Here is a 26531-nt window from a genome sequence, read left to right on the forward strand (position 1 = left end):
GCTGGCCTACTGGGACCAGTGCAGTGCTGACCTTGGTTGCCGTCACAGTTTCTGGGTAAAGCCTCACCTAGACTGTTCCCCTGAGTCCCTTGTTACTCAGGTCAATTTGAGTTGGGTGTTCTGTTGTCTCTAACCCAGGCCCCTAACACACAGCATGGGCCTTGGAGTGGTGAAAGGTTCTTGGGAGCCTTGCAGTCTGGGTCCCCAGGGAAGGCATCTGTGAGAGAGGATGTAGAATGCAGGCTGTTGGCTAATGCGTGCCCTTGGGAGCACTGGTGAGGGAGGGAGATGTGTGCAGGACTGGATAAGGGAGAAGTGTCTGAGCTTTGCACATCACAAGGTTGTTGAATGTAAGGGGACTGACCTCCAGCAAGTGGCTCACTGAGGCTCAGGTGACCCCTGCAGGAGACCTGCCAACAGTGCCTTTGCATCACTGCTACAGGGGCACCTGGGCAGAGCAGGTCTGCGACTGGAGCTGGGTGTAACTTCCCCTGCAGCAGGAGGAAGCCTCGGAGACTGGGCGGGGGACACTCAGCACCTCTTCAGGGGAAGGTCAGTGCAGGCAGCATGGCCCATTCCTCTCATATCTCCTGCAGGCCTACTGGGGACCCCATGCACCAGCACAAACCAAATGCAAATCCAGCTTTATTCATCAAAAGGAATGACAGATTTCACAGACTTCCGCCACAGCCCAAGGAGGAGCACCAACCAAAAAAGAAGAAGAAGAGAAGAAAAAAGCTACAGACAGGAAGACGGGGAACTGCAGACCTGGGCCTGGATGGAGACGCAGTCTTGGAGGTAAACCAAAGAGGGCTCCGGGTGCTGGGGAGACAGCAGGCAGAGCAGGGGGGCCCATGACATGGCCGTCTAGAAAGGAAGCAACTCCTCCACAGGGATGTTGAGGACAACGTCCATGTCTGGGGTGCACCTGGTAGGAGGCAGCAGAGGAGTGTGAAGGGCCCAGAGGAGTGCCAGAGCTAAGGGGTGGGGGTGCAGCCCCAGGGGAGCCCTGCTCTTTAGAACACTGGGGTTCCCTGGAGGGCCCATCCCAAAACCCAGGACCAACTATGTAGACATACATTGGCAGGTGCGTGCACGCGCGCACACACACACACATGTGCAGATGTCAGAAGTGGAAAAGAAATTAGTTTAGTGGGAGTGATGTTCCCCCAAAGAACTCTGAGACCCCTTGGGACAATCACTCTCACTCTCGTGGGAGTGAGCACAGCTCCCACTGTGTGTTGAGCAAGGCACTTGTCCTCTTCAGCCCCACAGAGGTGCCCCTTCCATGGGCACCTCTGTGACAGTACTGTGTGTCAGGCTGCAGGTCAGCCTCAGTCTCCTTTTCTGTTGAGTGAGGGTGATGACCCCGAGCTCAGCCGCTGTGGCAGGGGCCTGTGAGGCCTCCATCAAGGGCCAGCCTATGGTCAGTGCCCAAAAGATGCTGGGCATTAGTCTTCCCGGCAAAGGAGCAGGAGAGATACCCTCCCTCAGCACACAGTCTCCAAACTCAGTGACCAGCACAGATAAGCAAGGAGCTACAGGATTACACTCTCCCTCCACTGTTGGGATTTTTGTTTGCTTTGTAGGATCTCACTATGCAGGATCTCACTATGTTGGGTCTCGCTCTACGGCCAGACTGGCCTTCACCTCACGGTGACCCTTCTGCCTCAGTCTCAATGCTGGAGGCATGAGATACCATACCTGGCTTTGAAAGTTTTCATAATAGTTTTTAGTAGTTTCATCTATACTAGCGACACTCAAATTTCTATCTCCTATTGATGTCTGTCCTATGAGATCTACACTTATCTATCTGATGGCTACGCACAGATGTCCATGTAAACCACAAGGACCCCTGAGTCAAGTCTTGGCCATGCCCACACATGCCTCCTCGCCCAACTCAGCTTCCCTATCCCTGGATTTGGCACCACACCCACTGTGTCCCAGAAGCTGGAACCAGGGGCTGTCCTTGAAGCCTCCCTCTCTCCCTCCCACATCCAAACATCTCCAGGTCCTACAGGGTTCTCCTTTATTATTTCTGCAGCCCATCTAACTGTCCCATCTCCTCTGCCCCCACTTGACCAGGCTCCTCTGGACCATCACACCTGACTCGACTTCAAGCTCCCACTCCAGTCCCACTGCAACCTCGTCTCTAAAATGATTTCTTTTATATATAAATCTGACCATGGTACCACTCAACTTCAAATCCTTTGCTTTTGGGGTGAAGTATGAGACCATGGCCTGCAGCACTGCCCAGAGGCCCCACAGGGGCTGAGCTGTCTGTTCCTTTCTACCTGCTCCTCACTCTGCGTTACCTCCACCAGTTCTCACCTCACTGCTCGGGCATGTGGCCCACGGAGCAGCAGCCACCTAGAATATGTCAGGGAGGCAGCACCATGAGCCCCTTGAATCCCTGCCGGTTTGGAATCTGCTGTTCAGCAGTCAGCGCAGTCTCCACATGACTGCTCCGCGTGTTCTGGCCGGAGCAGCTCTGCCTAGCAGCAGGACCTGCCCACTCTGGCACAGAAAGTGGCTTCCTGCGCCTGGGACTCCCTTCCTCATGAAAGGCACCAGTGAGGCTGCTTCTCCGGGCCTCTCTGCCCTTCTACTCCCTCTGGTGTTGCAAAAGGGGTGGGATACCTGAATGGGGGGCAGTACTCACTGCCCTGGAGAAGAGGGGCCTCGGAAGCCCAGTTCCTTGTCTCAGCCACAAGCCCTCTACCAGGACACTTCCTCTGCTCCAAGGACCAGAAGTCCAGATCCACCACGACTGAGCAGCTCAGTCTGCCTCATTTTGGGTTTAGTATCAGGAAGACAGAATGTCTGCAGACATGAGCCACATTCTCTCAAGTGAGCTCTAGCAGAGTAAGAGTGGTGGTCTAGCCCACCTCGGGCTCACCTCCTTTCAGTCATAGTTCAACATGTTCAGAACCCAGGTGAAGGCAATGGGTATCCCCGGGACCCTGCACTGCCACCTGGCACCTCTCTCCCTTCACTGCTCTCCAGCCTTTTGGCCTGGGGAGCCACATCCTCAGGGAAACCTTCCTGATGGCCCCGATTCCCTGCCCTGGGACACACGCTCCCAGAACCACCGCCTCTCCTCAGCAACTCTTGGCTCAGTCCCAACTTGACATCTATGTCTTACTGTCCACCAAGGTCTGGTTCACGGCTCCATGGTGGCAAGGACAAATTTGTTATCCTTTACATGGTCCCTGGCGCTACCTAATTGAACAGCATTACTTTTTTTTTTTTTTTTTTTTTTTTTTGTCTTGTTCTTTTTTTTATCGGTACCGGGGATCGAACTCACAACCGCCTGCTTGCAAGGCAGGTGCTTATGCCGCTGAGCTAAATCCCCAGCCCCAACAGCGTTACTTTTTAAGAAAGAAGTGAGGGAAGAAGAGTTGGAAGAAAAGGAAGGGGGAAGGGAGGAGGCAAACATAGAAACAAAATAAATAATTTACAAATGTCAGGCTCTGTCACACAAGAATCTGTGGAGGCCTAGCCTGGGGACTCCCAGCTCAGCCACACAGGGCTTGATCAATGGAAGGAAAAGCAAAGAACTAGTGTGAGATCATGTTTGATTTGTTTTTGTTGGAGAGAAGAAGGGAGGCTGAGTCAAGGTCATCGGGCCAGGCTTGACCTTGCCTTGTAGCGCTGTCTACCCTCAAGCTCCCAGTACTCCTGCCTCAGCCTCCTGCATGCTGAGATTACAGTCACGCAGCAACACACCTGGCTGAGAAATGATTTCAGAAGGAAAGATGGCTTTCCCTTGGCGCACAGAATTCTGTGTGTTCGAGGCCATGCCTCTTCCTTGGAACCAATCACCCCACTCAATTCCGCCTTCTCAACAACTCACCCAGCTGACACAGGGAATCGGAGGGGCTTCTTAGAGATGACTTAACCCAGCGTGCTGGGTACCAACGGGAAAATGAAGCCCAGAGATCAGAAGGTCACATCTACCTACGGCCAGTGGCAGAGCTGAAGTGGACATGCAGGCCTCCTCCCTCCCTGCCTGGGCTCTGCCATCTACACCAGGCTGCCTTCCCTGGGGAGAGAGCCTCCTGGAGGACAGTCTAAGAGGCAGCTGCACAGAGAGCACATACTTGGGTCTCCGAAGCAGAATATCCTCAAAAATGACCTCCCGCAGATCTTGGAGCTGGGCCCGGAGCGCTTCCACCTCGGCTCTTAATGCGGGAATCTTCTCTTTCCATTGGTCAATAAGCTGATGAGGGGAAAGTGCCACAGGGGAGAAGTGAGACGCCAAGGACCAGAGTCAAAGGGAGGACAGGGTGAAACGCACACAGTGCAGGGATCCCTAGAGAAATGCCGTGGTCTCATCACGGGGACATGCTGGACTCTGGAGAGGGGGTCCTCCCAGCACAGGACGAGCGGGCTCCCAAGTTGCTGCCAATATTCGATGGTGCCGAGAAAGCCAAGAAGCCATGGGGAACAGAACTGTGTTGCCTGCCACGAGGATGAATGGCCACTGACTGGGGCAGGGTACTCACAAGAAGAACCCATGAAGGTGTGAGATAACCCCTTTGTGGGGTGACTCGGTAAAGCTCATTAGCACTGACAGTGCATGGTGGTCAGTGGTGAGAACTGCGGGGGCTATGGTGCAGGGCTACGGTGTGGTACACGGTGGCTGAGCAGAGGATGCCTCATGATGCTGCTCACGGGTCACAGCCAGTGATGGTGGCCACTGAGGCAAGGCCCAGACCAGCATGAACCCTCTTCCCAGACCAAAGATGAATGATCGGAATGGCACTGACACAGAGGAAGGCCACACCAGAGTCAGACATCCAAAGCAGCCTGTCTCCCACAGCCTGGGAGCTGCCCACTCCCCCACCCCCAGAGGACCACAGCCTTCCCGTCCACTCACTTCTCTGCACTTGACAATGCATTTCTGCTGGTACTGGCTGTCCTGGGTCACCTGTACAAGGGTTTTGTCACGAGGGCGCTGGGTTTTCTGTGGACAAAGGAGGTCTGTCCCCTGGGTGCCTCTTTCTGGGCAGCAGTGCATAGCAGATACGGGGCAGAGGACAGTCCAGGGGTTTAGAAACAGAGAACGAGGAGACGCATAACAGCAGCTGGTGACTCACCACCACCAGCGACCTCCAAACTTTTCTCTTTTTTTCATGCTTTTTGTTGGACAGAGTCTTCAGCACCATTCTGCGCATCTCACCGAGGTTATCCAGCTCCTCCTGGGGGCCAGCAGAAGAGTGAGCCCCCAGCTCCGCCTCCCATGTGCTCCAGGGAGGTGGCAAGCACCCCTACCTGCTGGTCATCCTTCACCTGCTGCAGCTGGCGCACCAGGTTGCTAATCTGCACGGACCTAACGGGGTATTCGTGGTCCATGTACGTGCTCAGGAAGCTCACCAACTCCTGGGTGTTCTTGATCCTGGTGTTCAGCTGCTCTGCCTGCTGCTCCAGGCCTGGGGAGAGGAGGGAAAAGGAGGTTAGAGGGACTGGAGGAGGGCCTCCCCTCAAAGGCCACTCCCAGGAGACTGGGTCTCCTTGGCTGATGGAGTAGGGTCTGGACTAAGGTGAATGCTCAAAAGGCTGGGACGTAGTGAAAATTTAGCCCCTAGGCAGTGCGCCAGGTCTGCAGGAGGCAAAGCAGAGGCTAAGGAAGGCAAGAAAAATGAAACTGGTGCCATATCTTCAGGCCAGTGAGGCCAAGGACAAGGGGTTACACTGGCACCCAAGACACAATCCTTGGCAGGACTGAGACGAAGTCTACTCCACCTTCCTGCATGGAGGGCATCCTCCATGTCGGAGCCTGCCTGACATGGAGGAGGAAGGAGGAAGTCACAGACCCTGAAGGACAAAAGCCAGCAGACCTGGGTCCTGGCCCAGTCACTCACTCCTGAAGGGACCTTGCCAGGGAACAGAGCCAGGCTAGGAATGGATTCCGGCTCCAACCTGTATAACCTTCACCAGGCTCCTTCACCGCCCTTCATCTCCTCATCGGTAAAACCAGAGACAGTCCCTGCACCACAGGTGGCTATAATGACTGCATCTACGCAGGTCAAGAAGACACCTGGAGCCTGGAATGTGCTTTGTGCTCAGAACTTAAGCTCTAAGCTCTGTGTCTCAGTAATTTGATCTTCCAAGGAGGGAGAGGAGGGGCTGATGGGCTCTGAAAGGGAGGTGAAGGTGCTGCCCTCCTCCCCCGCCAGGGGCCAGGTGTGAGGGCCAAAAGTCTGCTCGATTCTTACTGTTCTTCTTGTGTTCTTCCTTCTCTTTCCACTCCTGAAGCTCAAACTTCGACCTCTGTAGCTTGTTGTTTGAGTACTCCAGAATGTCCATCATGTTCTGCAGAAGTAGTGGGCTCAGCTCACCCCAACCTCTGTTGGCCTTCAGCCAGCTGTGGCAACTCACCGCTTCCTCAGAGGAGTCCCCAGTCCCAATTCTACTCCCAGGATTAGCAACCTGGCTGAGGCTAGAAAACAGTCACGCCTACCCTTCTCCCAGCAAAGGCCCTCCTTGATCTGACCCAAGTCAACGCCTCCCTCTCTGATCCCTTCCTCACACCTTACTATCCAGCCTCACACAGTGGATCCTTGAGTCCGCTCTGCTGCCTCTCACCCCAGGCCTCGGGCACCTGTTCCCTCTGCCAATTTAATGCCTTCTCTGCAGATCTCAGCCCACTTTCTCCAAGAAGACTTCCTGATGCTCACATGTCTAGATGGGGGTCCCCTCCACGCTCCACAAATTCCCCACTGCCAGCACAAGACACACACACAGGGCTTTCTAACTGCTTGTAGCTCTCTGGAAAAAGAGCTTGCTATGAACAAGGTGTCTCATGGTTGCTGTTCCCAGAGAGTTCATAGGGAACATCAAAGATAAAAACAACACAGGATAAAGCGACGAAAAGAGGATGATTTGGAGAATGTATTAAGTTTCCTTGGGCTGCATGTCCTTAGCCTTGATCCCTGCTAAAATTCGTATATTACAGTCCTAGCCCTTCAGTGTGACTGCGTTTGGAGACAGGGCCTTTAGGGAGGTGATCAAGGATGGGCATAACAGTAGACCTTCATCTGACAGCCTGGCAGCCTCATAAAAAGAGACACCAGTGCTCACCCCATGCACACAGAGGAAACACCAGGGGAGTCAGAGCTAGCCAGCGACATGCAAGCCAGGAAGACAGGCTGCACCAGAACATAACTGCCGGCCCCAGGATCTTGGATTCTTAGTCTCCAGAACTAGGATAAAATCAGCTTCTGTTGTTGAAGCTGCCTAGTCTGTGACCTTTTGTAAGGAGCTCAATGAGGATCGAACGACACATACAGCAACTAATACATTCCCCAAGAAGCCTCAATTTCCTCTGCACCTCTCAGAGTCAGTGTGCTCTGTCCCCCTCCTCACAGGGCAGACTTCAGACAGAGAGAAATCACTTCATTCAGCCATTTCCTCTCTCTCTCCAGTCCAAACTCCTGGGTCGCCTGGGAACTTCCTGTCCCCTCATTACAGTGCCACCACATTCCCCAGAGGAGGCAGAAGATGCTCCCCAGGCTCTCTGCAAATTCATTCTTTCCTGTCAGACTAAAGTGCCACCCCCAGGTGGTGCAAGCTCACAGTGCAGAGCACATATCCTGGTGCCAGACTGCCAGGTTCAAGTGCCAGTTCTGATCCTTGCTAGCTGGATGACTCTAAACAAGTCACTTATCCTTTCTGCCTTTCCCTGCCTTTCTGCTCCCTGGTACTGATAAAAAGGAAAAAGACAAAAAAAAAAAAAAAAAAAAAAGACTATAGGAATAAATGCAAAGCGCTTAATACCACGCTGTGCAAGCGTCTGCTGCAGCAGCAGTGGCTGGAAATGTAGCAGCTCCATTTTTACAAGTACTACGTGTGGTGGCTACAACTTCCTTTGAGGTAAGCGCTAGTGTGCCCCACTTTACAAAGCCCTACTTGAACCTGACTCCAAATCCCAGGTAGGAGGCCAAAGCATGGATGGGGACAGGGCTGGGAGCTGAGACAAGGCATGAGACAAGGCATGGGGACAGGGCTGGGAGCTGAGACAAGGCATGAGACAAGGCATGGGGACAGGGCTCACCACTGCAATATTTTCCTGCTGCAGCATGGCCCGCACTTGCAGTGCCGTGCTGGCCTCTGTGTCCAGGATGGACTTGAACAACTGTTCATTCTTCTTGGCAAGGAAACATTTGTGTTTGCGGATGTCCTGGAGCAAGTTCCGCTGGTTCCGGAGCATCATCTGTGACCACAGAACAGGTAAGTAAGGGATGCTGCCCTGGGGCCAGAGATCATGGAGCTTGGGGATCTCTCCTCACCATCTGTACCCCATGCAGCCTCCCCAGTATCCCAGGTAGGGTAAGCATTCCCCACTGTCTGTGCATTAGTGTGCCTAAAAATCAAGGCACAGTGACCCTTTCATCCAATTGGAAATGCACATTTTCCCATACTTTCCTATCTCTGAGGTGGGAATGCATGGTACACTTGGTGGCGGATCACCATTTAACCGACAAATATTAATAGGAAAATAAAGTTACAACTGTGATCAGTGGCTTCTGAGAATCAATGAAATAGTCTATTAGGATGATAGTAATGGTAATGATATAATGACAATAATAACAATGCCCCAGATAATGAGAAAGTGACAAGGGACAGGCCAGGTCTGGAAGAGAAGCAAGGAAGCCAAATGGGTGTTAATAGCCTCCATTTCCTGTCCCATCACGCAAGGCCCCTGTGGAACAATGATATCAGGGAAGAGGGGCTATGTGATTTGTCCAAGGTTACATCCAGCAGACACAGCACATGGACAAAAATAAGAACAGTAATAGCCACTGTCAAGGGTCGGCTACATGCTAGGGCAGGAGCTACTCAGGTGACACATGGCATCAGTTCATCCACCAGCCACCCCATGCTCATGAGCTCTGCTGATAAGCAGAGGCTCAAAGAGCTAACATGACCATTCAATATCACACAGCCAAGTGACAGTGCCAAAATTGAAGCCAGACTTTTTTTTTTTTGAGACAGGGTCTTGCTATGTAGCCCAGGCTGGTTTCAAACTTGCAAGAATCCTCCTACCTCAGTCTTCCAAGTGCTGGGGTTACAGGCATGTGCCACCATTCCCACCACACTTCTGAGCCCAATGTCCATCTTTCTATACACTAAGACAAAAAAATTCAGTGGGTTTAAAACTACAAGGAAGGGCCGGGGATATAGCTCAGTGGCACTGCTCCTGCCCATCAGGTGTGAGGTCATGAGTTCAATCCTCAGGAATTGAAACCTGCAAGGAGTAGGTGAACCAGGTGGTGACTATGATTTGGATGTCAGGCCTACAAACACCTTGGTTCAAATCCCAGTTCTACCACTTATCCTCTCAGGAAATCTGAGTGAGTTAATGACCCTCCCAAAGCCCAGTCATATAAATAACTGCAAATAACTTATATGAGCTCCAGAGAGTGGCTGTAAAATGAACGAGATAAAATTCACAGTCAGGCCACTTAACGGCAGTGCCTGCATGCCCAGTATGCACTCAGTGAGCAAAAATGGATACTAATCTCTCTGGCTCTAGTTCTCCACCCTGAGTCGATTAGTTCTCTTAATTCTTTCTGCTCTTCCTCATTTCCATCCTTGGCTAGAATCTATGCCTTCCCAACCCTCCGCTTCTGCATTCCTGAGCTCCCGGTGAACAGCAGCTGTGCTGAGTACTGGGAGCTGAGCACTGAGTAGTCTTTACCTCTCAGTGACTCCGGAGACACAGCACTCATGACAATGGGACCTCAGCATCAGAGGCAGGAACAGACCCATGTCATACACAACAGAGCCGTTGTCCTTGAGGTCTGGACTCCTAGCCCCTCCACTATCCGGCCTCTCCATCTCCAGGCCAACATATCCAGCTCACCTTGTGGAAAACACACACCTCCAGGGCTGGGCCCACAGCTACCGCCTGGAGGCTGGCGCCAGCAGCCTGCACTATCAGCAAACATTCCACCCCCCCGGGAGTCTCTAAGGGCAGGACGTAAGGACCTCTGCTCTAGAAATGGGCTCCTCTGACCACCAGAACTAAGCCACAGCCCTGTGGCACCTCAGTCTGTAGTCACAGATTAAATTCTATCTCCCCATTTCCCAACTTATTTTTCTCCTAGGACTTGTCACCTAACACAACAGACATTTTTCCCATTACCTTCTTGTCTCCTTCTAGTAGTGTGTCACTGCCAGGAAGGCATGGCTGTCTGTGCTCTGTCACACCCGTATGGCCAGCACATAGGTCAGTGCCTAGCGCTCCCATGAGTAGGGGATGGATAAATTGATCAGAAACTACTCTTTGGGGGCATTTGGGGGGTGTTTTGCTTTGAGGTGCTTGAGAATGAATCCTTATCCTCTACATCAAGCTACAGCCCAGACCTTTTCTATTTTTTAATTATGAGACAAGGTCTTACTAAGTTACTAAGTTGCCTGGGCTAGATTCAAACTTACCATGCTCCTGCCTCAGCCTCCCAGAGTGCTAGGATTACAGATGTGCACTTTTTAAAATTTATTTAAGATGTGTCTTCTGCTAAGTCTCAATTTCACAAACTCTCAGTGACTCATTCATGCCTGCATCCTCCGTACTCAGTACAGTGCCTGGCACACACTAGAGCCTCCCAAAAGAATTCAGAATGAAGCCAGGCATAGCAGTACATACCTGTAAATCCCAGGATTCTGGGAGCCTGAGCCAGGAGGGTTGCGAGTTCAACCCCAACCTGGGCAATTTAGTGACTTCTGTACTTGCTGCTCTGCCTGAAGCACTCCTCCCTCAGCCGCCCACACCACAGGGCTGCTTCCTCATGGCCTTCGATCTCAGAGGCCCGAACCTTAACACCCTTCCCAGACCCCACTATCTACAGTGCTCGCTGCCGCCCCCTTCTCCATGCCTTTCTGACCCCTAAGCTGATTCTTTTGCTTCCCCACAGCGGGGTTCATCTCTAGCCACACATACTTGTCTCGCTGCCCTCTGTCTCCCCCAGTAGAATGTGAGCTCCCTAAGGTGAGAAACCACATCGCTGATGAATCCCCACACTCAGAACAGGGTCTGACACCTCGCAAGGTGCTCAATAAATATTTCCTGACTGAATGAATGAGTGAATAATTACAAGAGACACTATTAAGAACTGGCTAAGAGCACAAAGTTTGTATTTCAAATTGTCCAAGTTCATGCTCTGTATTAAACAAAAACATAAACATAAACCCTTCTAAATTGGGATAAAAGTTACTGAAGAAACTGAAATTCTCTTCTTAAGGGTCCTGAGGCCCTGAAAAACAATTTTGCAAAATTAAAGGCCAGGGGCTGGGGATTTAGCTCAGCGGCATAAGCACCTGCCTTGCAAGCAGGCGGTCGTGAGTTCGATCCCTGGTACCGATAAAAAGGAAAAAGACCAAAAAAAATTAAAGGCTAAAGTAGGAAAAGTGATTTTGTCTTTTTTTTTTTTTTGTACCAGGGAGCAAACTCATGACCTCTTGCTTGCCAGGCTGGTGCTTACGCTGCTGAGCTAAATCACCAGTGGAAAAATGACTTCAAAGCAAATACTTTTTCCCTTTTGCTTTATATCCATCATTCACTGAACTATTACAAACTTCCATGCTGGGCAAGGTAGTGCACTCCTACAATACCAGCACTCAGGAGGCTGAGGCAGGAGTTCAAGGCCAACATAGTAAGACCCTGTCTCAAAAAACAAAAATAACTTCCTTGAAGAGGTTAAGCATTGTACAGTATTTTGTAGTATTTATAACATTTAGTACCCACAAATCCATAAAGTAATGCATGATTTTTAAAAATGTAGGTACAATGGCCTCAGCTGATGGAAAATGTGACCCGTAGCATCCAAGCCCTGCATCAACCTGCACTGTGCTCCACAAGGGTCAACAGATTGAAAAGCTTCAGATAAACCACTGGATTGCATTCCTAGTACGGCATAACAAATTGTGATTCTAACTTTTCCTGAGATTAAACACAACAGTGCCAGCTTTGTTTAACTGGCTTGGGCTCCTGACACTGTTATTTTCTGGCTGTGTGGCCTAATGCAAGTCATTGATCACCCTGCACCTCAGTTTCCCCTCTGTGAAACAGGAAGGACATGGTGTGCTCATGAGGTTTCTGAAGGAGGACCTGAATCAAGTCTGGCATCCACCAGGTGCTCAGGGCACATTTGCTACAGCCCTGGTCCTGGCCCTAGCCCTGCCCCGGCGCCCAGGCCTGTGGGGAGATGCTCCTCATACCCTCATTAGCCTGGGTTTGGCTGGCATCTTTCCTTGGTGCGGCTTCTCCCTTATATGCCTTTCTTGTGGATCCTTCGGCTGGCTTGTCACCAATGGAGTGAGCTTGGAGGGCACTGCTAGGGACAGATGAGAGAGGACAAGGAGAGGGTGAAGGCACAGGCAGGCCTGGAGCCAGGTCCCAGAGACTGCAAGGAGAGAGGCCCCAGGCACTACCCCACCCACTTAGAGGGACAAGGGCTGCGATGTTGGACAGAGGACAAAACCCACTAAAGAGCTCCAGGTTCCACTCTTGGTCCAGGTAAAAGCAGAGACCATGGAGATGGACAGGGAAATAGAGGGGGCAGAGGGCAAAGGCAAACACCCCTCAAAATTGTAAGCATCTGAACCTTGATTCAGAAAGTTGCCCAGGCTGGTCTTGAACTTGTAGCCGTCCTCCTGCCTTAACCTGCCAAGTCCTGGGATTACAGGGTGCGTCACTGTGCCCAGCTGCAAAGTACTCTATGAAGGGTGAATCTAATGGAATCATTAGATCCTCTACCCCCAACTGTTCCAGTCAGAAGAGCTGGGAACTCACACAGTTTGTGCCCTGCCAGTTGCTGTCACAGCAGGGAACAGCAACTAAATCAATGAATGATTAGAAACACGTTAGCATCCTTGCCTTAACAACTGTATCTAAAAGAGTCCACAGGTCTGAGTCCAAGAGTCCTGAGTCCAGAGCTGATGGAAAGGTCAGGCAAGGCAGGGTGAAGAACAAGACTAACGAAGAAGACAGAGCTTCCTACCAGCTCTGAGACCTGCACAGGACACATGACCGCTCTGTCATCTGTAAAACGGAAATAATCATCACAACTACCTCCCCAGGGTGTCATGAAGATTAAACAAGAAGCTACTGTGCCTGCCAGTGTTTGGAATAAGTAGTGCCCCCCCCCAGCTGGATACGGGGAATGACCTGAGAATTCGGACCACAGTCCCCGAAGGAGGCACAGCAGCCACGCAAAGCTCCACTCCGCTGCCTCTGCAGTACTGCGTGAGCCGTGGCTCTGCGGACAGTGAGCAACAGCACTGGAGCACAGGGCCTGAGAGTCCCCGCTTCACCTGGCTTGGCCCGCACCTGCTCGGGACAAAGCTACCCAGGGGCAGAAGCTCTGTTCTCAGTTGCCTCCAAAATCCCAGCTCCAGATACAGCGCAGTATATTTGAGGAAAATAATTAAGATTATTTCTTTAAGTTAACCCTGGGAAATTTCATGAGTAAATTCTGAGATGAAGTAAATTAATGTTATGTTAAATGTGTGACTCTCTGCATATGTCTGGTATCTAACTAGACTGTGTAAGAGACATTGATTAACAGAGTAATCTTGTGTTTTAATTTTAAAAGTGCAAATGGGATTTCAATTTAGATTTAAGTCGAAAAGCGTAAGAAATTCTTATTAAATGTGTATGTTATAGGAACTTTTAAAAAAACAGAGAATTACCCATAGTTGAAGTCTATTTATTCGATGTATGACTTATTTAAATGTCTAAAGGATTTCTGAAAATCATACACATAATTCTTTAAAAATGAAAATGAATATATTAAATTTTTAAGTCTTACTTAAAAGGTTTAGGAGAATTCAACCAAATTCCAAAATCCTCCTTATAAGTATTTATAAAATTTGTAAAATTCATAAGCTGAACCTAAATGCTTCAGAAAGATTTGTAGCTTAATAATATTTATTTTCATTTGTGGTAGTAAGCCTGATTTGTCTTTTCTTCTTTTTTTTTTTTTTTTTTTTTTGTCTTTTTCATTTTTATCGGTACCAAGGATCGAACTCACGACCGCCTGCTTGCAAGGCAGGTGCTTATGTCGCTGAGCTAAATCCCCAGCCCCTGATTTGTCTTTTTTTCTAATTAAATTTTTTATTTGAGATAAGTTCTGCTTCTTGGTATTACCCTGAAAAAATTAAAAGCATCATATCACAGTAATATGTTTACACCCATGTTCATAGCAGCACAGTTTGTAATAGCTAAATCTTTGAAACAGCCCAAATGCCCATCTACCAATGAATGCATAAAGAAGATGTGTTATTTTCATACAATGGAGTATCACTCTGCCATAAAGAAGGACAAGCTAAAGACATTTCTAGGCAAATGGATGCACCTTGAGAACACCGTCTTAAGTGAAATAAATTGGAAACACATGTTTAAATACCACATTGTTTCTCTGGTGTGAGAAATCAAAAGTGTGAATAATAAGGACCAAAATGTATAACTGATCTCGGGAAATGGAAAGAAAATGCTCAAATGAGAAGGGGAGAAAGGGAGAGGGAGGGGGAAAGGAAAGAGGGGACAAGGAAAAAAAGAGAATAGATAGCCCAGCATGGCGGTGCACACCTGTAATTCCAGCCCTCGGGAGGCTGAAGCAGGAGAATCACTGCAAGTTTGAGACAAGCCTGAGCTACAAACTGAGTTCAAGGTCAGCCAGAACTGCATAGTGAGGCCCTGTCTCAAAAAGACAAAGAAAGAGAGGAAGAGAGAGAGACAGGTAGAGAGATGAGGTGTAAAAATGGAAACAAGCTTTCATAAATGAGGGGAAGAGGGTTTGAAAGAAGTGAAGAGGAATGGGAAAAAAGAAACAGCAGGATGTATCATGTACAGGTACAAATTCCCTGTGATGAATAGTATCATTATATAAATCTAAAATGTACCAATAAAATTTTAAAATGCAAAAAAAGATAAAATGAGATCATTGCAAATTTGTTAAGGTTCCAGAAAAATGAATTTATCAATGTAATTTGTAGGCCTCAAACCAATTAGATTTTTCTATACTTCTTAAGGGAAAAATATATTCTGAAAATTTTGGTGCTCAGATATGAATTTGGAACAAATTGAGTTCAACAACCAAGGCATCACTGTATTCTCCCCCTTCACATTTACACATGCTTTTAATTTCTTATTTTGAGACAGGGTCTCTATGCTGCCCAGGATGGACTTGAACTTGCAAATCTCCAGCCTCAACCTGCCAGTGTGCTGGGATTACGTACATAAGCCATTCTGACACTAATGAAAATAAACCCCTACATTATTACTTGAAATCTAGAGGTTATTCGCTACGTTGTTTGCCTACCTCAACATGAACAGCATCACCCAGTCCAGGAGTGCCACTCTATCTTGTCCTTAACCCCCATATCAGTGCCCAAGTGCCTCTGCCCACCTGCACGGCCTGTACTTAAAGTCTTCATTTTGCTTCTGCTATGGATGCTGGTTTGCTGGAGTGGAGGCAGAGTAGACGGCTTGGTTTCATGTTTGTACCACTGCCAACCAGAAATAACACAAATCAGTCACACAGCATGCTCTGCTCAAATCCCTGTTCTATGCTTTACAGATATCTGTGACCTTAAGCAAGTAGCCTTAACTTTCAGAGCCCCAATTTTCTCATCTGTAAAGCAGATATAATAACACAACTTAAGTCTATGGATAAATGCAGACAGCTGGGTCTGTAACTCAGTGATAGAACAGTTGCCTATCATGCTCCAGGCCTGGGCCAACCCCCAGTACAGTTTTGTTTTATTTTATTTTGTGTTTGGTTTTGTTTAATCCAAGAGATATCTGTGAAGCAAGTGATAAATTTTAGTAAGTATGCTAGCAGTCACTGCTACCTCCTGTCTTACCAGGCACTGAACCCATGGCCCTCCACTGAGCTACACCACCAACCCCCACCCAGCTCTTTGTATTTTGAGAAAGCATCTCCATAAATTGTCCAGGCTGACCTTGAACTTTCAGTCCTCCTACCTCAGCCTCCAGGGTAGCTGAGATTACAAATATGTTCCACTGCATCCAGCCAGCTGTCACTTTTTTTTTTTTTTTTTTTAATCAGCCTGGCAGAATTTACTAAGTATATCAGGCTGTGAGGTGCTAAGATCTGTGAGAAACAGAGGGCATGGGAAAGATCTAGTACTCAGGAACTCTTGAGTTAGCAATGAGAAAGTAATAAGCGAGCAGCACAGTAGGCCCCTATAAACCGATAAGGCAATAACGGGAGAAAAGGCTCAGAGGCTTGCGCCGGGCCCCACTGCAAGTGTGTGTCACCGCAAGCTCGGATTGGAGTTCAGATCTCCAGGCTATCATGAGGAACAGTCAACTTCGTGGGAGTTGAGAGCAAGACGACTTCAAGGTCAGTGAGCCTCCCCCGACTCACCAGAAACTGGGACTTGTGGGCTGTGGAGTGAGTCCCAAAGTGGCTGGATCTGGAAAGAGCAGGAGCAGAAAAGAATTGCCTTCATCTTCAGCCCAAGGAGCTGCAAGCAACAAACTTGGAACGCATGAAATCTCAAACCCCAAACCGAAGTTTCAGAGGTGAACCGAGCAGAAACAGGGCAGGGAAAGTGAGTGCAAAGGCGCGGGCAAGAGGTACGGGTGGGTGAAGGCGCGCGACCACTCAAGGTTGACTGAGGGGCACCCACGCGCATTCCAGTACCCGCTGACACGCCTGCTTACTTCGGAAAGCCATGAGCCATTGGGGAAACTAGTTTTGAGCCAGTGGGGGCTCTGATATTCTGGGATGCCTGTTCGGCTTCAACTTCCTTGTCTTGGCGTGGATCCGCAATCTAAGCCTCTCAAACTTTTCTTAACAAAACCTAGAACGTCGGAAGCGTCTCGGTCTCCAAGGAAACGAAGGCCGACTAAGGAGCATCAAGGGGGACAAATCTCGCAAGGGAAAGTAGCGCTCTTCAAGTCTCAGTTTGGTTTCAAATATCCATTTGCCCTCGCCCATATTTCCAAAGAATTATATTTTTTTCTCACTCTACAAATTTCCATGACTTTCTTCCTCGTCTGCGTTCCTGGCTAACAACGTTGCTATTTCAGTGGGAAAAAATCGTGGAGCTTAATTAACACAAGTTGCCAACACCTCACTTACCAAGCAATACGGGCCTCCCCTCTCTGTGTAATGGCTTTATTTCTCAGATACTGGCCCAGCAACTCTCCCTATTTCCTGTCACCCTGTCATCTAATTTCCTCCTCCTGACCCCCATAGGTATACTAACATGTATTCATTTCTTTTCTTAAAATAAAAAAAAAGGATTGAGCACTTCTTCAGCTGCCTTCCCATTTCTTTGCTTTTCTTTTTTTTGTACCAGGAATTGAACTCACCATCTTGCACTTGCAAGGCAGGAACTGCGACACTGAGCTATATTCTTGGCCCTGCCCCTCCGTTTTTGCTTCATGTTACAGGAAACTCTTCCCACACACCATAGATACTAATAGAGCAGATAGAGCATAGGTTTCAAAAGATGGAAATAGGGGGCTGGGGATTTAACTCAGCGGCATAAGCACCTGCCTTGCAAGTGTGTGGTCGTGAGTTCGATCCCTGGTACTGGTAAAAAAGAAAAAGACAAAAAAAAAAAAGGATGGAAATAATTCGAACTCACCTAAAATTCAATAGTGGAATAGTACTAAAGAACACTAGAGCAAAGCTCCCAATCTCTTCCATCCCTTAAAAATTATAGAATTTTGCTTGTTTAGGTTTTATTCACTTTATTTCTCTTGTATAATAACTCTATCTTGGGGCTAGGGATTTAGCTCAGTGGCATAAGTGTCTGCTGGGTGAGGGCACACTTGTGAGTTTGATCCCTGGTATCAAAAAAAAAAAAAAAAACCCTATCTTGTAGTTACTTTTGGAGGCAGCATTTAGTGTAGGTTTTTACAAGGTCATCAATGAATTCCTGGTAGGGAGACTTAGAAAAAACAGACTTTCCAGAGGTCAGGAGTCAGGTAGCTTATAGATATTAGAGATGGCATCAAAGGTAACTTCCACGTGTGGTGGTACATGTCTCTAATGCCAGCATTCTAGAGGCTGAGGCAGGAGGATCACTGCACGTTTGAGGCCAGCCTGGGCTACCAAGTGAGTTCTAGGCCAGCCCAAACTGCATACTACATCCTGTCTCAAAAAGACAAAAAAAAAAAAAAAAAAAAAAAAGGTGGAGAACCCTTGGTGAAGTGGCCCAGAATGGATCGCACCCCTGGAAGAGGTATAGCAGACACCTTGGCAGCCAGCAGCAGCTTCTTGTACATGGGGGCTAAGATGATGCCAGTGCTGGGAGGGAAGGGGAAAAGCACACTGACAGAGCTTCACAAGCCTGTCACCTTGTGAGGTCAGGGGGCGCTTGCTGACCTTGTTAACTTAGCAGTCCTTTGAGAGTTCTCCACTGTCCCAGTGTGGAGAGGAGGGTGTTTTTAATAACACCACACGCTGCACTAAACAGAAGGCAACTGCCGTGGCAAAAGCAATGAGTCTGAGGTAGGAAGATCTCAAGTTCGAAACCCAGCCTGTAAAAGGTAGCAACCTCGTATCTCAAAATAAAATAATTTTAAAAGGGCCAAGGATGTAGCTCAGGGCAAAGGCCGGGAGTTAAAAATAAAATTAAAAATTAAAAAAAAAACAGAAGGTAACAATATGTGGCCGGGGGGATTGCTATCTAATAGCCATTCCTGCCACTGGTCTCAGCTAATGGACCCTGACCTTGTCCGTGCTCAGAGCCCCAACTGCAGCCATGATCAGTCTGAGCTGGGATTGGTGGACCTTTCCTAGGGGTATAGTCATAGGCACATGATGAAAGTCTGGCCAACAAGCCAGGGTGAGAAGTCTACAGGGAGACTTTGGGGATAGATTTTAAATACTTATTTTAAAGACACTGCAGAAAATCATCCTCCATCCACTAGCAGACACTGTCTTATCCACATGGGATTCCTGGAATTGTGGGAATATGAAGGGAGTTGGCCAAACATAACATACTAGGAATATGGGAGAAATCCACTCCTTGATAGCAAGATTAAGCAATATTATGGACCAACCTTGCCACCTATCTAAAAATTCCTCGAGATTAAATAACAAATCACCTTGCTAAAATGCATTTTTTTTCCTTGTCATTCTTCACTGGTGTCCCATATATTTGGACTTTATTTTCACTAATTAATTAAAGGTAATTCTCTGAAATATAATTCACTTACAGTTTTAACCTGCAAGTTGGCTGATTGATCATCAGTTTGAAGGTAGGAAATAATTTCCTTCTATATAACACTTCATTCCTGAAGCTTGAGTTGTATTAATAACTACTTAGCACAGTCTTTGTTTTAGAGAGTTATCCCTTGAGTTGCCAAAAACAGTTTTCAGGCAAATTTTGAACTTATTTAAATAAAATTTAAATTCATTTTATAATTTGTTCTCTTACTCTTCCTATTAGTTTTTAAGTAATAATTTACTATACAACAACTTATATGTCATCATTTTGAGGCAAAATGAAAGCCTGAATTTCCTTTAGAAACTAGACTGATATTCATTATTAAAGTGATTTTGGGGAGTTATCTGGTGATTTACTTATGTAAAATTTTTAAAAATTTGTTTATGTATCTATGTGACTAAGTTATGACACCAAATAGTAACAGGGTTGCCACGTCCAGCAGAGCTCTTGAAGTTCTTAAGAGGAAGAATCGAAAGAGGATGGAGAAATAAAGAGAAGAGACAGAAGCTAAAGCCTGGGTGGGAGGACAGGAACTGCTCAGCAAATGCAGTGCATGTTTAGACTAGTCTGAATCTTTTCTATTTTTTTTATTTTATTTAAAGGAGAAAAAACAAAACAAAACAGTATAAGGTACAAGTAATACAGAATTTCAAAAAAAAAAGTAAGAAATCACTGGTTAATAGATTACACATTGTCATCTTAGAAATAGTTGTTCAAGTTACAGGATTAAAGCATACAAAGTGGACATTCAAACAGTGAGACTGCAAACGGTTGTGTTCAGTGATCCAAAAAAACTTAGTAATATGGTCATCTATCTTAACACACCTAAACACACTTGCAGTTGTATCCTTTAGAGCACTTTTTTTCTCTCTTTTTTACATCAACATTTACACATTTTGAGTTTTATTACTCCTATAGTTCTTATTACTTTTTTAATCTTTTCTATTTTTACAGAAATGTAAGAATCAGAATGTCAATCTTTATGAAAAATGGTGTTGGCAGTTTGATAAGAGGTTGTGTTTTCTGATCTTTATTATTTTCTTCTATTTGTTTTTGGTGTTATTCTGTCTTTTTTTTTGGTCTTTTTAAGACAGAGTCTCACTATGCAGTTCAAGCTGGCTTTGGGCTCACTTTGTAGCCCAGGCTGGTCTCAAACTTGCAACAATCCTCCTGCCTCAGCCTACTGAGTGCTGCAATTACAGGAGTGTACCACCACACCTGGCTTATTCTTTTTTTTTTTTTTTTTTTTTTTGTCTTTTTCCTTTTTATTGGTACCAGGGATCGAACCCACGACTGCCTGCTTGTAAGGCAGGCACTTATGCCACTGAGCTAAATCCCCAGCCCCTATTCTTTTATTTTAAATTTCTCAAGGAAAGTTATGAGGATATTTCATAACTTTCTTCTTTTCTAATAAATGTACTTGGTGTTACATTTTTAAAAATCAGGGGAAAAAATACAACAAATGGAGTGCATTTATTTATACATTTGGCAGGGTGGCGTCACGTGACAACCTCTTTGCCTAGAAGCCCATTGTTTGGATTGTCTATGGCCTGGGTGTTCTCTGGACTGAAGCAGCTTGTTCATGTGGCTTGCCTTCGGTGTTCTTTGTTCTCCAACCAAGTTTCCCTCACCCGTGCACTTGTGATCAATTTCCAGCTTTGGTCACTTCCTGCAAAGGGTTAAACTGTTCTAAAGGATAAAAATAAATAAATAATCACCTTATTGGGTAGCTATTTTTGAGTTTTCTGGTACTTTCTGGCCAAAACATCCCACCGATATCCAAACCTGGAAGAAAAACAATATAAAAGAACCTGAGTCTAATACTCTTGCATGACAGTTATCTCCCTGTCCTGACTGCCTACAAAATGCTGAGTTGTTTCATTAATGAAAAATATACTCCCAGCTTGCTTGAAACCCGGTATGTGAGGGTCCCTGTGTTGCAGCACCTTAGTCTATACCTCAACTATTTTTTTAAAAAGCAGGGACTGGAAATGTGACAGTGGTAGATAGCTTACCTGGTATATGCAAGGCCCTAGGTTCAATCGCCAGCACTCAAAAACAAAAAAAAAACATGGGGCTGGGGTATGGCCATGTCACACAACCCTCCTCACCGGACACACTGACCCAGCATGCACACCCATGAGAACTACCTGCTCCCTGTATCTCAGTGCTCAGTCAGTACCCTCAGTACCCCTATATCGATCTTCTTTAAATACATATTTTATATATCTGTAAAAGTGTTACCATGTAACCAAGACCAACATTCTAGGGGGGCCACTGATGAGCATCCTGTAACCATCAAATCTATCACTGGAACTGGGATTGAAGAAGACAGAGCTCATCTGCACTCCTGCCTGTTTCAGGGGCATTTCTGGTTTCATGAGGACCTGATGGAACTTCCCGCCCCACACATAGGTAAACAAGACGATGTGGCCCTTCTGTCCTGCAAGACAGTAAGGAGTGTAACAAAGGACCAGTTCTACTGGCTCCACCTGGATCCCTGAGGCCATGAAGCTGCAGTACCAGACCTGAGCTGCATACCTCCAGACTTAGGACAAAAAGAAAGAAGCCTCATTCTTTTGCAAGTTATCATCACTCTAGACATTTCTGCTATTCAGGTATTCCCATCAACTAGCATAGCATGTTTCCTAATCAAAACTCAGCTGCCATGTGCTGTGTGCTCACAGAGCACTGAATAACTGTGTTTTCTTCATACCACTCAACTATAAAGAGAGAGCAAAACAGGTCCCAAGTCTCAAAGATGCTCCCAAGACTGGACCCTTCACCTATCAGCCTCAGCTACCTGCCATGTAAAGTGGAGACGATGGTACTTTGTCCAGAATGGTCAGGCCCAGCCTGCATACATTTGCCTGTCCTGTTTTTTGCTTTGGTCTGGTTTTTGGCACAGTGCTGACCAGGCTGGCCTTGAACTCCTGGGCTCAAGCAATTCCAGCTGAGACTACAGGTGAATTCCGTAACACCCAGCTTGTCCTATTATCTTTCCTAATATAATGCCTGAGTCAGACGTAGTCTAAGCAATTTATATGATAGTGGCTTTAAAAAGATGTGAAAGTACTGAGCTGGGTGCAGAGGGTCATGCCTGTAGTCCTAGCACTCAGGAGGCTAAGGCAAGAGGATTGCTGTGATTTCCAGGCCAGCCTGGGTTACAAAGTGAGTTTAAGGCCAGCCTGAACTGCACAGTGAAACCCAGTCTCAAAAAGTCAAAAAACAAAACAAAACAAAAAAAAAAGATTTGAGAGAAAAAGGTAAAAATTGAAAATGGGAGTCAGTTGTGGAGGTATATAAACCCAGACACTTGAGAGGTTGACGGCAGGATTTTGAGTTTAAGGCAAATGTGGGCAACATAACAAAACTTTGTCTCAAAAATGCAGAAAGTGACTGGTCCGATGACAGTGGGTTATCAGAACTTATTAACATTAGTGTCACTAAAGTTGGTATACCACCCCTCCACTGCTAAATTTGACTGGCTTTAAAAAAATAAATAAATAAATAACATTTTTAAAAATGCAGAAAGTTACAGAGGGACACATATGGAAACTAATGCACTAAGGACAGAATAAAAGAGCAAAGAGGCCACGCAAGAGACCCCGAGGCAGAGCCCAGCGGGAAAATCATTGCCTAATGTGCACAACCTGGCCAGGCTGAGCTACATAGTGAGTTCAAGGCCAACCTGAACTATAAAGTGAGACATTGTCTCAGAAAGAAAGAAAGAAAGAAAGAAAGAAAGAAAGAGGGAAGGAAAGAAAGAAGAAAAAAAGAAAGGAAAGTAGATTCTAAAATCCATTGGAAAGTTTTGAAGATTTCAGTTTTGTTGCTAGATATAGGGTCAATATACAAAATTCAACTGTGTTCACTCTAACCAACAACAAACAATATGTAATTCTGGTTTACATTTCTATAATTTCACTTATAATAGCAATCAAACCACCTGGTACCATGGAATAAATTCCCCAAAATTGTGACTTTAAAGAGAAACTTATAAAATATTTTTGAAATCATAAAACAAGACCTAAATAAACAAGAAGTCTTGCAGGGCCATATGTGGCCTCAGACTTCCTATTATAAAATACCAACTCTAGCCAGGTGTGCTGGACCATGTCAGTAATCCCATCCCTGAAGGGGGCTTAAACATGAGGACCACAAATTTGAGTACTGCCTATGCAAATAAACAAGATCTTGCCTCAAAAAATAAGTGGGGTGTGATGGCACATGCCTATAACCCCAATATTCCAGGAGGTTGAGAGAGAAGAATTACAACTTTTAGCCCAGCCTGGGCAATTTAGTGACTTAGCAAGACACTGTCTCAAAATAAATTTAAAAACATGGCTGGGGACATAACTCAATGCAAAGGCCCTATGTTCAATCTCCAGTACTACGAAAAACTAATTTTAAAAGATAGCTCTGTGGTAGAGCACCTCTGAGTTTGATCCCCAGTACTCTGCAAAAATAAAAGAAAAACACCAGTAAAATGTCACTTCTGTACAATTTCAATTCCTTCAAGCATAACAGAGGTTACCACAGACACACCTTTACTTTTCTGTCAAGTTTTACTTTATCTTAATAGTAGCCAGCTGTGAGTCTCAGTACCTTTCCCTGAGGGATACAGGAAACAGTCTTTGCTTTACCCACTTGGAACAATGAAAGGCAAGGTATGTACACATGTGCAAAAGTGTCACACCAGCATTAACACTCTCATGTTCCATGGAACAGTTTTTGTGTAAATTTACTTGAGCATCACAGAGAGTACAATACACCCACACCATCCTAGGATTTTTTTTTTAATTTCTTTCAATTTTTCTGATAGAAGTAGTCCAATTCAGTAAAATGGCATGTGAAAAACTAGATTTGCAAGTTTTGGAGGAGATAAAAAGAGAATCATCAGACCACTCATGCATGGACAACGAAGATGATTCATTATGGTAAAATACATGTTTTGATCACAGAAGAGTAGTATGAATGGATGATGATGATGATGATGATGATGATGATGATGATGATACTGATGCGGGCAATGCAGACCTCCTTGATTCAGACATTGAGTACATATTAGACTAGTTGAAATGTTGCAAAATGATCAGACAACCAAATGGAACAATCCAATGTTAGAACTAGGTCCAAAAATACAGTGGGGTCTTGGCAGGGGTGACTGTATTGGGCAGAATGCCAACAATGCCATTCAGTGCTGGATATTATAACAGACAAAATGCTACAAGATGCTGTGAAATACAGCAGGCTGAGATGCAAGTAAAACATTCTGTATGCAACAACAGCTGGATTCAAAAATGTATTTGACACCTCACTAGCTGAACTGAAAGCATTCATAGGTCCACTGTACTTAGCACAGATTTCTCATAGTGATCGTAGGAATGTCAAAGACTTATGGATGTGGGCTGGGTTTAGCTCAGCAGGATAAACGCATGCTTGGCAAGTGTGAGGTCATGAGTTCGATCCCTGGTGCCAAAAAAAAAGACTTATGCAGGCGTGGTGGCACACTCCTGTAATTCCAGCACTAGGGAGGCTGAGGCAGGAGAATCACTGCAAGTTTATGGCCAGCCTGGGTTATAAGGTGAGTCTAAGGCCACCCTGAACTGCATAGCGAGACCCTGTCTCAAAAAGACAAAGCCGGGGAGGGCATAAAAATGTATGCCATTGTAGATGCAAAGACTTATGCTTTCTGGGTTGTTTTTATTTTAAAGAGAACAAAATCAAACAAAATAAAACAGAATAAAGCTAATCAAAACAAAACAATGAAAGCAATACAAGACTTCAAAACATGATAATGGAAAATCAACCATAATATATCTTGTTGTCCATTCTAAGCTTTATGCTTTCAATTTAGAAATTTATCCTTGAACTCAGCCATCAGGTCCTTATTCATATAGTAATAAACTTAATGAAGTTGTACACAGACTAGTGACTCCCATCTCCTAAACTAATCAGAATGTGACACATGACAATTGCTTTACCAGTTTCCAATTGATCTCACATTTGTTAACAGAGCACAGGAACTGTACACAGAAACAAAGCAGAAATTCCAAATGAAATGTCGCAATTTCAAAACAGAAAACTGTATAGTACAATGTTTGGATTTCAGAAAGATTTACATTGGCCTCATTTATGGCAAAGAAAAACAAACTGGTACTGCTGATATCAACACTGCACCATGATGAAAATATTGATGGGAAACTTTGACAAAATGGAAACCTGAAATGATAACTTGCTGCCAACAGAACCAAAGGCAGAGTAGATGTTCTTGATGAGCCCTGCAACAACTATGACGGTGCCTGAAATACAAAACACTGACCAGTGGTTGTGTTTTACTGGATCCTAAACAGGTATACCATAAATTGTTCGGTAGTTCACAAAGAAAATAACAAGTGAAAAATACCACAGAAACATATTCTTGGCAAATTGGGACTGGAACTCATAAGAGATCATTTATAACAGAGAAAAAAATATGCAAAAAAATTGTGGGACATCCTGGTGTGCTGACAGGTGAACAGGCAGGTGCAGCATTCCAAAGACTTACTGTGACAACAAGAAAACCAAAAAGATGTCAACTGTGCCCTACAGGAAACTCATACACGCTTGAGGTATAAGCAATACTTGTGCATGGAATATACAATTTTCACATGTGAAGACTTGCATAGTAGTAAGAACCTCCTGACAAAACAGCAAGACCAACTACATGTCCTACAAAAAGACCAGGAAAGCAAAATACATGTGCTGTCAGTATAACTAATACATGTATAAGGAAAATGCTGTTGCCATATGTGAAGACTCCCTTCGGTGTGATAATTGAAGTAAAATTATCATTTTTTTGTAGAGCACTATTGGTATTTTCAGTGTAATTCAGATAAGAATTTATTTCTGCTCTTTTTTAGACTTTGTACACCAAACTCAATGTTGAAAATTTTTATAAACATTCAAGAAACATTAAAAAAGCAATACTTTATTTTTGTAATTTTTCCTATTAAGCACTAATCACTTAATATAATAAAACTCGTAAGATTAAAATTATTGGGCCGGGGATTTAGCTCAGTGGCACAAGTACCTTCCGGGCAAGCATGAGGTTGTGAGTTCAATCCCTGATACCAATAAATAAATAGATAAATAAAATACGTAAAATACAACAAATAAAATTATTAATTCATCAATAGAAATAGTCTAAAGAATGTTTTGCTCCCATGCCGCAAAGTTAGGCTCCAAGGATAATTCCATAGTTTCCTTGAGCTTAGTATGCTAGTTTTAAAATTTATATGGCAGATCCAAATACAACTGAAAGAATA

At 45.6% G+C, this 26531-nt stretch overlaps 1 protein-coding gene across 7 annotated transcripts in view; it reads right to left on the bottom strand.

Annotated features, from left to right (window-relative positions):
* Positions 1 to 632: 632 nt before the first annotated feature.
* Positions 633 to 26531, bottom strand: part of CUNH20orf96 (chromosome unknown C20orf96 homolog) — a 38067-nt gene continuing 12168 nt past the window's right edge. For 3 of the 7 annotated variants that reach the window (XM_063248559.1, XM_063248560.1, XM_063248557.1), the window contains 11 exons: positions 20940 to 21006; positions 16401 to 16449; positions 15417 to 15516; positions 12226 to 12341; positions 8060 to 8218; positions 6222 to 6318; positions 5278 to 5435; positions 5103 to 5204; positions 4883 to 4969; positions 4104 to 4222; positions 633 to 928 (listed from right to left, as the gene is read on the bottom strand). In XM_063248559.1, the coding sequence (XP_063104629.1) occupies positions 868 to 928; positions 4104 to 4222; positions 4883 to 4969; positions 5103 to 5204; positions 5278 to 5435; positions 6222 to 6318; positions 8060 to 8218; positions 12226 to 12341; positions 15417 to 15516; positions 16401 to 16449; positions 20940 to 21006 (1115 nt within the window). In that variant the 3' untranslated portion in view covers positions 633 to 867. Of the gene's footprint in view, positions 929 to 4103; positions 4223 to 4882; positions 4970 to 5102; positions 5205 to 5277; positions 5436 to 6221; positions 6319 to 8059; positions 8219 to 12225; positions 12342 to 15416; positions 15517 to 16400; positions 16450 to 16699; positions 17182 to 20939; positions 21007 to 26531 lie in introns of those variants that run through there. The other 4 variants (XM_063248561.1, XM_023560172.2, XM_013160031.3 and 1 more) reach the window with 4 other exon arrangements.

Source organism: Cavia porcellus, unplaced genomic scaffold (assembly GCF_034190915.1).
Source record: "Cavia porcellus strain 051 isolate PalLab524CR breed Dunkin Hartley unplaced genomic scaffold, mCavPor4.1 scaffold_5, whole genome shotgun sequence".
Taxonomy (NCBI): Eukaryota; Metazoa; Chordata; class Mammalia; order Rodentia; family Caviidae; genus Cavia; species Cavia porcellus.